Here is a 10,558-nt window from a genome sequence, read left to right as displayed (position 1 = left end):
GCGGGCCTAAACTACCCTGGAAGTGGGGTCAACGCCGCTACTAGCAATCCTCTTCATTGCGTAAGCCACCTCATCACACACTTGCAGTACGCATGACTTAGTTCGTTGCTGGAGGAAGGTAGCACAAAAACAGTTTTGAACTTTGAACGAGTGCTTGTGTGTGTGTGTTGCGGGGCGTTTTCAGTCTCAGGAGGATCGGGACACGCGACGGTTTCATCTGAAAATCGCTGAGCTCAGCGCAGTCATCAGGAAACTGGAGGATCGAAACGCCCTGCTTTCTGAAGAGCGCAATGAACTGGTAATTTATTGACGGCACGCTTGAAGGTTTGCGCTACGTTTGATGCGCGCCATCCAGCGAGGCACCCATTGCGCTTGCTTATTAGTTGAGCGGCGCGGCGAGTCGGTTGCCTGGTAGATGTCTTTTATTGGGAGCCAAAGCCACGATTCCGTTCAAACCGATGCAAAAGGAATGGATACGTTCTGGCCCGCGTGTTGTGCGTCTTTCACATCCCGCACTTCATGCTTGCAGCTAAAGCGACTGAGAGAAACAGAAAGCCAGTTTCTGCCACTCCTGTACAAAAACAAACGCCTGAGCAGGAAGAATGAAGAACTCTCGCTGGTGCTGTGTCGCCTTGAAAACAAAGTGCGCTTTGTCACCCAGGAGAACGAGGAGATGGCAAGCTTGGTAAGTCGACGCGGACAACGGCGGCGTGCCAACAGAGTCCACTGCATTTGTGTTCCACAGAGAAGGCCTAGTTCGCTCAATGACCTGGACCGCGGTTGCGGCCAGCAGGACGGTGAAATGGAGTTCCTTCAAGTTGTGGAGCAGCGGCACATCATCGACGACTTGTCCAAGGTCTTCAGGCAGGCGACTCGGTGCACGTACGGCAGCGCCGCGCTCGCTCGCTGTCGCCAGGAAACCTTTTCCGTCCAAAGCTTGGCCGGCGGCCGCCATCCAAAAAATTGGCCCCTTAAATTCCGACCTTTCAAGCAGGAGCATTGTGCGCACGCGTTTGAACACGCTTTAGACTTGTTTTGCCGTTTTCAGCAGCTCAAAGCTCCCGTTTTGTCAGCGCCTTTGCCACTCGCTGTGCGCTGAAAACGACGGACTTGCCCGGCTGCTCAGCCCGTCAACCATGAGCCGCGAGCGCGACGTCATTGTCCGTAGGCAGCTAGTGGCAAAATGCACCCTGTTAGAGTTGCGCTCGCTCCAACTTATTTTGCAAGAACCACACGGGAGACAAGTAAGTTCTTTTGGACACCTGCAGGTGGAGAGTCCATCCGTTGTACGAATGAAGTCTGACTCTCGGCTCCTGCACGAGCATTTTAATTAAGAGAAACAGGGTGGGTGTAAGAGTGGATTGAATAGAGGAAGCCCTTGACCTCTAGTCAAAACATAGCAAGGGGTGTTTTACGACTTTGTGTAGGAAGGGATAAGCGATAGGGATAAATAAGGGATAAATAATATTATTTATTACAGGTCGCAGTCAAAGTCAAAGCAACACAATGATACGATAAAGATAATCTGGAAAACCCTGACACACCCTGTAGTTGTCACTTTTGGAAAAGACGAGCGTCCCTCCAATCATCGCCGGTGACGTGTTTTTCAGGCTCTGGAGACAGGAGCTCATGTCAGAAATGTCATTGTGAGTCGCGTTTGTTTCTGCGCCGGAGCCGTTCGTTCCCTTTGCATCCAAAGAATCTCAAAGGCGGATTATTTGTGTCGACAGGAGAGAGATTTGCTGCTACGATACCGACGTCGAGAATCTCTGAGGAGGAACAAAGCGTGAGGTCCTGCAAGGTGAGTCTGTTTGTTTGCGGCTGCTTGGTGTTGCGCAAGATGAAATGGCCTTTTTCTCGCTATCGTTCCTCTCGTCGATTCATCGTGAGGTGTCGCTTCAGTTTGTTCAGAGAGATGTTTGCTTCCGCGCCCGCAGGTCATCGAAACATTTTACGGCTACGACGAAGACGTGTTGGTGGACTCGGACGGATTGTCCTTGTCTTTTCACACCGACAGAACCCCCGACACGGAACCCGAAGAGGTAGCCCGCCATTTCTGCCAGCGTATTGACACCAAACATTCCTCTTCAGCCTGGAATCGGACTCGTCTTTGCGTCGCGGGTGCTTTGTCGCCGGTCTGACTGATTCTGGTACTAGTGCTGTGTTGCATTGGTGTGTGCATGAAGAGGCGGAGCTTCGCTACCGCCAGCTGACGCAAGAATATCAAGCGCTGCAACGAGCCTACGCTCTGCTAGCCCAGACCAGCGAAAGGGGACTACGACGCCGAGAAGGAGATCAAGGTGGCGCCCCTTCCCGCAACCCCCGGCCGGGTCGCAGCCTCCCCGTTCTCACCCAGCCTCGGGTGTTCTCTGGTCTGAAAGGAGGAGGAGGAGCCTCCCTCCTCCTCCTTTCAGACCAGAGAAAAGCTGATGGTAGAAATGGGTCACTATCAAAGCAGAGTAGCAGATCTGGAGTCAGCGTTGAAGCAACAAGGACAGGTAAGCTCATCAATGAGCACACCTTTTTCTCAGACAAAATAGCTACATTCTTCAGTCACTCATCCGTCTGGCATTACTGGACCAACCCCCCCCCCCCCCCCCCCCGAACGTGGCTGGGAAAATGCGGAGAAAAGCAAATGTCATTTTCCAGTCAACCAAAGAATTTGTGGATGAAAATGACACAACATTCCAAAGCTGTCCACGCGTTTGTCTCTTCTAGAATGTCAAGTGGGTGGAGGAGAAGCAGCTGCTGCGTCAGAGCAATCAGCAGTTGGCCGAAAAGGTGACGGAAAGAAAGGCGCTGGGCGGAGTCGCTTGGCGTCACACCTGTCGGGAAGCCCCGCAGATGAGGTCTGACTGTCTTTTCAGGTCAGGCGGATGGAGGCGGAAGAAGCGCGTCTGAAAGAGCACATCCAGGATATCCGAGACCAAAACGAACTGCTTGAGTTCCGCATCCTGGAGCTGGAGGTGGGAAGACTCGCACAAGCGTGTTGAGGCCAGAGATGTGACGGACGGACGGACGGACGGACGGACGGATGCATGCCTCTGCCTTTCAGGAGAGGGAGTGGCGCTCCCCCGTCTTGAAGTTTCTGCAAGTCCGTTTCCCAGACGGCCTCAGCCCTTTGCAGATCTACTGCAAGGCCGAGGGCGTGAGCGTACGTAAGGCGTCCCTCGCAACCCTAACCTTAACCCGAGGTCCCAGAACACCTTACATTGCTCCTTGCGCCTTTCCCCCGGACATCGTCATCAGTGATCTGATGAAGAAGCTGGACATCCTGGGCTATAACGCCGTAAGTGTATGTCGAACTCCTTATGTTCGCACTCCACGAGACTCGGCGGCTCAAATGTGACTTTTGGAAGGCTTTGCGCTGAAAGAAGCTTGTTGACGCTGTGCCTTTGGGCTCTTGCAGAATCTCACCAACGAGGAGCAGGTGGTCGTGATTCACGCCAGGACCCTTCTCACCCTAGCCGAGAAGGTAACGCGCACGTCCACGCACGCTCTCGCATTCTGCTTATGTGACAGCAGCCTTTCCTCAGTGGTTAGAATACATCAAAGTGACCAAGTCAGCACTTCAACAGAAGATGTTGGACATTGAAAGTGAGAAGGTAGACAGACACGCGACATCAGCCAAGTGGAACTCCGGCAATGTGCCCCAACAATTCTGACCTTGAGCTGTGCTAGGATATGTTCTGCAAGCAGAAGGGCTACCTGGATGAAGAGTTGGACTTCAGGAAGTGTTCCATGGACCAGGCTCATAAGGTAAGCCGCCCTCAAATCTCCCGCCGGACCACTGATGGACGAGGATTGCGGCCCAGAGGATCCTGGAGCTGGAGGCCATGTTGTACGAGGCGCTACCGCAGCGGGACTGCCCCGCCACGGACGGCGAAAAAGCCAGCCACGCTGGCGTGAATGACGTGCTGACGGCGGATCAGAGAGAAGAGCTTAGGAGCGCCGTGGACCAATGGAAGCGAGCCCTGATGTGCGAGTTGAGGGAGCGCGACGCTTGCATCCTCCAAGAGAGAATGGATCTGCTGCACAGCGCGCAACAGGTAAGGGCCCAAAGCCAGCCCGGCACTTACTTGCACGCTTACTGGCTTTTGAATGCCACTTTCCATTTGTCCGTCCTAGAGGAACAAAGAGCTGAAAGAATTCATCGAAGCTCAGAAGAGACAAATCAAACAATTGGAGGAGAAGTTTCTGTTTCTCTTTCTATTCTTCTCCTTGGCCTTCATTCTGTGGCCCTAACACCAGCTGGTGAGTGAGCTCCAGCGGCACCGCACTCGACACCTCCGATACACTGCCAGCCGGTCTCAGACGTTGGCAGACGCTCCGATGCCAACGTATACCCCCCGCCACGGTGACAGAGGCACCGCGTCACACCGGCGCTCATCCAATCAGAAGGCAGGAAAAGCAAATTCACATGCAGGGCACTTTTGAACCAGAAGAGAGCGCCACAAAAAACGGTTGTTGCCCCAAACGCGCACTAAAAAGGGTCAGAATAACAAGAGTCCCACTGGCCAGCCGGGGCCACCCGTCCAGCTGTTTCTTCAGGGGGGAAAAAAATTGGAGTCACCGGTGAGTACATTTTGCATTTAGCTCTGCTTTTCTGCTTCTGTCTTCAAGTGTGTGGCATCCTGCGATCAAAGAGTCAGCCAACCCCAAAGCGGTTGACCTCAACGTCCCACCACCATGCCTACCAGAGCAGGTGACGTGATGCTTTGGACATCCTTCCGTCTCAGATGCCCAAAAGTACTCTTTGCCACATCTGCGGCAATACGGTGTCTTTTCAAAGGTGCAAATAAATCCAGCGTGGGCGGAACACGCACGTCTTCGGTTTTTCCCGCTTTGTTTGTGTGACAGCTGTTGTGAAAATTTTATACAAATAAAGTTGTATAGTACAGGTTTGGCCAAGCCGCAACTCCCGAACCGCATGCGGCTCTTTTATGTTCATATCAACATTTGTGTGTGTGTGTGTGGGGGGGGGGGGGGGGGGGGGGTTGTGCGTGTTGGCTTCACTTGAGTTCAATTTGGTATTTTGGTCAAAAGCGCATGTGGTGAAATTCCACAAAGTAGGATGGGCAAACACATTTCTTTAAACTATGAGTGTCAATTGGGCTCTCGAAATGGCAGGGAAAAGATGCACAGCAAAACAAAAATACGTAGATGAACACAGGACGTTTTAATCAGAGTGGGAAAGTTTCTATTTTTTGTTGAACGTGATGGCAAACCATTCTGCCTGATATGTCAGACCTCAGCGCATTTCAAAGATTCAAATCTTCAGCGCCATGCACTTCAGCTCACTCCATGCTAACATTGATCAGGCGTCGAACCCGCATCATCATGCTTAAGAGGTGGCCATGCTAACCAGTGCGCCATTATGTCAACGCATAATAACTAAGTCTACTGGTCAAAACAGCGGTTACTATATGACGTCGCTACGTCGTGGTCACGTGACGCAGACAAGACGTCAATGGACGTGGGCAGAGTTAACTTGTTTAAAAGGGAGTAGGCAGAAGAAATATTTAATTTATTTAAATCTATTTTGAGTGCACACCATTATGCCAATGCATAACAACTGTAAATCTACTAAACAAAACAGCGGTTGCTATATGACATCTGCCACGTCGTGGTCACGTGACATACGTGACGTCGATGGGCGTAACTTTCGCCGGAATTCAAATCCGCGGGGAGAGTTAACTTGTTTAAAAGAGAGTGGGCAGAAGAATTATTTAATTTATTTAAATCTATTTGGTGTGTGCGCCATTATGTCAATGCATAACAACTGTAAGTCTACTAAACAAAACAGCGGTTGCTATTTGACGTCTGCCACGTCGTGGTCACGTGACGCGGACGTGACGTCGACGCCTACTTTACATCCCACCGATCACAGGACTCCTCGGCTGCATAACCGTGCCCCCTTCCCAACCAATCGGATTTGCTATACGCGAAAACGACGCCAATGGAAAGAGCTTCCGCCCAAATTTAAATCCGTGGGCGTGGCTCGCAGCAGGAAGTAGGAAAATGGCGGCGATGTTGACAAAGACACAGCGGATGGTAACATACGACTAACAAGAGAAATATTTTTATTTTCTGCTTGCAACTGGACCGTCCAGAGCGTACACGGTAAGTACAACTCATCGTTTTTAAAAAGAAGTACTTTTGTTGCCCTGAAAAGCGAGTGAGCGTGGCGTTTGTGGGGGACGTCGAATTTCGACGATTCTTTCTGGTCAACGGTTGTAAATGATTGTGTTGATTAAAAAAGAAAACTTGATGTAACTCTACTTTTAACTGCCGTTTCAGATAGATTTGGAATTGCATCACATCCAATTTTGCCTAGAGCGTACACGGTAAGTAACACTCGTTGTGTTTAAGGAGATTTACGTTTGTAATAGCAGAAGTGTAGCCGCGTTGCGTTGTACGTGTGAATGTTGGTCCGGGCGAAATGTTAATGTTTAATTTCATTCCTTTAGGTTCCACGGTGTTTGTTGGCTGCAAGTTTTCCACTGCAAGAAGAGGCTCATATCATTGACCAGGAGCGAGCTACAATGGTGAGTAGCCATAACATTTATGTTAAACACTTCCTATTTCATGTCTAACAGTACTTGATTTAACAAATAACCATAAATAAATACAGTGTGGGCACTGAAGTTAACATATGTGATTATACTGCCTAATCTGTCACCGAGTAGATTGTTGCAAAGTAATATAAGATCCAAAGTTGTAATTCAGAATAGTTTTCAAAAGAAGGCCATTAGAATTATATACAAGTCTGATTACCCCGAACAAGCTATTAATTAAATCACAAATTCTTCAATTCAAAGATTTGGTAGATTATCAGACAAATAATGTCTAACAGTAATTGATTTAACACATCACGATAAGTAGATTGAGTGTGGGCACTCTCAAGTTAACATATGTGATTATACTGCCTAATCTGTTACAGAGTATGTTGTTGCCAAGTAATGTAGAATAGATCCAAAGTAGTAATCCAGAATAGTTTTGAAGAGGCCATTAGAATGATAAACAAATCTGATTACCTTGAACATAATAACAAGCTAAGTGTTTAATATGTCCTATGAAGTCAAAATTGGGCACCATCATGTGGTGAAATTTGGAATTGCATCACATCCAATTTTGCCTGGGAACAAACAGATTACATAAATCTTAGTTTTGAATAAGCCACTCCTTCTCAAACAAGTAAACTCTGCCCATTTTGCGCAGTAGATGTTCTGTTAATATCTAGTATTTATACAAAGTCATAATTTAAATTGCTTTCAACCTTCATTCATCGGTTCAACCAACATTACTCGCTCTTCTTACCAACTTGTATTGATTTAACTAAGCGTTTAATACTTCCTATCAGGTCTCAAATCGAGATTTGGCAAAATACAATTTCAGCAAATCCAATTTTGCCAGGGAACAAAAATAGATTAAATAAACTAAATAAGTCCTCTTCCCATTAAATAAATCAGAAAAGTCTGTCTTGTAACCAGTCCTCTTCAAACAAGTAAAGTCTGCCCATTTTGTGCCGTAGATTTTGTGTCTATGCCTAGTATTTAAACAAAATCATAATTTAAACGACTTCTTTCCTTCATTCACTTTGGAAATTTGGAATTGCAGCAAATCGAATTTTGGCAGGGAACAAAAATAGATCAATTAAACTAAATAAGTCTTCTTCCCATTAAATAAATTAAAAAAGTCTGTCTTGTAACCAGTCCTTTTCAAACAAGTAAAGTCTGCCCATTTTGTGCCGTCGATTTTGTGTTAATGCCTAGTATTTATACAAAATCATAATTTAAAGGACTTCATTCCTTCATTCACTTTGGAAATTTGGAATTGCAGCACATCAAATTTTGCCTGGGAAGAAAAGTAGATTAAATAAATTTAATAAGTCTTACTACTTCCCATTAAATAAATTAAATACGTCTTACTTGTTCCCACTCCTTTTCAAAACAGTAGTTTAAAACGAGGGCCCTTCACTCAATCTTTAACCTCAACCCCGCACGTTGTGTTGTATCTGTGAATGTTGGTTGTGGCCAAATGATAGTTTTCTTTCATTCGTTTAGGTTCCAAGAAAACTTGATGTAACTCTACTTTTAACTGCCGTTTCAGATAAGCGGGTATTACGTCGCAGTCAAATGCCGCGGATATGACGTAATTGCCCGAACCTCCGCCAAAATTCAAATCTGTTGGCGCGATGGCCGTGAGCCACTGAGCAGCGACGATTATCAACAGAAATATCTTTATTTTCTGCTTGCAACTGGACCGTCTAGAGCGTACACGGTAAGTAACACTCATTGTGTTTAAGGAGATTTACGTTTGTAATAGCAGAAGTGTAGCCGCGTTGCGTTGTACGTGTGAAAATTGGTCGAGGCGAAATGTTAATGTTTAATTTCATTCCTTTAGGTTCCACGGTGTTTGTTGGCTGCAAGTTTTCCACTGCAAGAAGAGGCTCGTATCATTGACCAGGAGCGAGCTACAATGGTGAGTAGCCATAACATTTATGTTAAACACTTCCTATTTCATGTCTAACAGTACTTGATTTAACAAATAACCATAAATAAATACAGTGTGGGCACTGAAGTTAACATATGTGATTATACTGCCTAATCTGTCACGGAGTAGATTGTTGCAAAGTAATATAAGATCCAAAGTTGTAATTCAGAATAGTTTTCAAAAGAAGGCCATTAGAATTATATACAAGTCTGATTACCCTGAACAAGCTATTAATTAAATCACAAATTCTTCAATTCAAAGATTTGGTAGATTATCAGACAAATAATGTCTAACAGTAATTGATTTAACACATCACGATAAGTAGATTGAGTGTGGGCACTCTCAAGTTAACATATGTGATTATACTGCCTAATCTGTTACAGAGTATGTTGTTGCCAAGTAATGTAGAATAGATCCAAAGTAGTAATCCAGAATAGTTTTGAAGAGGCCATTAGAATGATAAACAAATCTGATTACCTTGAACATAATAACAAGCTAAGTGTTTAATATGTCCTATGAAGTCAAAATTGGGCACCATCATGTGGTGAAATTTGGAATTGCATCACATCCAATTTTGCCTGGGAACAAACAGATTACATAAATCTTAGTTTTGAATAAGCCACTCCTTCTCAAACAAGTAAACTCTGCCCATTTTGCGCAGTAGATGTTCTGTTAATATCTAGTATTTATACAAAGTCATAATTTAAATTGCTTTCAACCTTCATTCATCGGTTCAACCAACATTACTCGCTCTTATTACCAACTTGTATTGATTTAACTAAGCGTTTAATACTTCCTATCAGGTCTCAAATCGAGATTTGGCAAAATACAATTTCAGCAAATCCAATTTTGCCAGGGAACAAAAATAGATTAAATAAACTAAATAAGTCCTCTTCCCATTAAATAAATCAGAAAAGTCTGTCTTGTAACCAGTCCTCTTCAAACAAGTAAAGTCTGCCCATTTTGTGCCGTAGATTTTGTGTCTATGCCTAGTATTTAAACAAAATCATAATTTAAACGACTTCTTTCCTTCATTCACTTTGGAAATTTGGAATTGCAGCAAATCGAATTTTGGCAGGGAACAAAAATAGATCAATTAAACTAAATAAGTCTTCTTCCCATTAAATAAATTAAAAAAGTCTGTCTTGTAACCAGTCCTTTTCAAACAAGTAAAGTCTGCCCATTTTGTGCCGTCGATTTTGTGTTAATGCCTAGTATTTATACAAAATCATAATTTAAAGGACTTCATTCCTTCATTCACTTTGGAAATTTGGAATTGCAGCACATCAAATTTTGCCTGGGAAGAAAAGTAGATTAAATAAATTTAATAAGTCTTACTACTTCCCATTAAATAAATTAAATACGTCTTACTTGTTCCCACTCCTTTTCAAAACAGTAGTTTAAAACGAGGGCCCTTCACTCAATCTTTAACCCCAACCCCGCACGTTGTGTTGTATCTGTGAATGTTGGTTGTGGCCAAATGATAGTTTTCTTTCATTCGTTTAGGTTCCAAGAAAACTTGATGTAACTCTACTTTTAACTGCCGTTTCAGATAAGCGGGTATTACGTCGCAGTCATGTGCCGTGGATATGACGTAATTGCCCGAACCTCCGCCAAAATTCAAATCTGTTGGCGCGATGGCCGTGAGCCACTGAGCAGCGACGATTATCAACAGAAATATCTTTATTTTCTGCTTGCAACTGGACCGTCTAGAGCGTACACGGTAAGTAACACTCATTGTGTTTAAGGAGATTTACGTTTGTAATAGCAGAAGTGTAGCCGCGTTGCGTTGTACGTGTGAAAATTGGTCGAGGCGAAATGTTAATGTTTAATTTCATTCCTTTAGGTTCCACGGTGTTTGTTGGCTGCAAGTTTTCCACTGCAAGAAGAGGCTCGTATCATTGACCAGGAGCGAGCTACAATGGTGAGTAGCCATAACATTTATGTTAAACACTTCCTATTTCATGTCTAACTGTACTTGATTTAACAAATAACCATAAATAAATACAGTGTGGGCACTGAAGTTAACATATGTGATTATACTGCCTAATCTGTCACGGAG

General features: G+C 45.0%; 1 protein-coding gene and 1 long non-coding RNA gene across 5 annotated transcripts; both read left to right on the top strand.

The window, feature by feature from the left end:
* The first annotated feature begins 1,014 nt into the window (after positions 1-1,014).
* LOC148390186 (janus kinase and microtubule-interacting protein 3-like) lies at positions 1,015-4,043 on the top strand. Of its 4 annotated transcripts, none has more exons than XM_088392186.1 (11): positions 1,015-1,646; positions 1,731-1,801; positions 1,938-2,042; positions 2,187-2,300; positions 2,456-2,498; positions 2,719-2,781; positions 2,868-2,966; positions 3,056-3,289; positions 3,410-3,475; positions 3,537-3,605; positions 3,682-4,043. In XM_088392186.1, exons 7-11 carry the CDS (start codon positions 2,877-2,879, stop codon positions 3,907-3,909), a joined length of 687 nt encoding a protein of 228 aa, XP_088248312.1. In that variant the 5' UTR covers positions 1,015-1,646; positions 1,731-1,801; positions 1,938-2,042; positions 2,187-2,300; positions 2,456-2,498; positions 2,719-2,781; positions 2,868-2,876; the 3' UTR covers positions 3,910-4,043. The 4 variants fall into 4 exon arrangements, with proteins under 4 accessions (XP_088248312.1, XP_088248311.1, XP_088248308.1 ...); XM_088392185.1 differs by having other exon boundaries at positions 1,016-1,646; positions 2,459-2,498; XM_088392182.1 differs by having other exon boundaries at positions 1,165-1,646; positions 2,382-2,498.
* Positions 4,044-5,893: 1,850 nt separating this feature from the next.
* On the top strand, positions 5,894-8,231 carry LOC148390185 (uncharacterized). Its single transcript, XR_015861800.1, has 3 exons — positions 5,894-6,347; positions 6,471-6,548; positions 8,113-8,231. It is a non-coding gene; the product is annotated as an uncharacterized LOC148390185 (long non-coding RNA).
* Positions 8,232-10,558: the final 2,327 nt, after the last annotated feature.

This window comes from Syngnathus floridae, chromosome 12 (genome assembly GCF_059516105.1).
Source record: "Syngnathus floridae isolate MCC-2025c chromosome 12, RoL_Sflo_1.0, whole genome shotgun sequence".
Lineage (NCBI taxonomy): Eukaryota > Metazoa > Chordata > Actinopteri > Syngnathiformes > Syngnathidae > Syngnathus > Syngnathus floridae.
This window is presented reverse-complemented; position numbering and strand designations above follow the sequence as displayed.

What these genes read in the sequence shown, in the direction of transcription:
- LOC148390186 (XM_088392182.1), top strand. Translation starts at nt 2,430, where the DNA reads ATGGTAGAAATGGGTCACTATCAAAGCAGAGTAGCAGATCTGGAGTCA. An exon ending in ATCAGCAGTTGGCCGAAAAG is followed by an intron (nt 2,782 to 2,867) that starts GTGACGGAAAGA and finishes CTGTCTTTTCAG; the next exon opens with GTCAGGCGGATGGAGGCGGA. An exon ending in TTCTCACCCTAGCCGAGAAG is followed by an intron (nt 3,476 to 3,536) that starts GTAACGCGCACG and finishes GCCTTTCCTCAG; the next exon opens with TGGTTAGAATACATCAAAGT.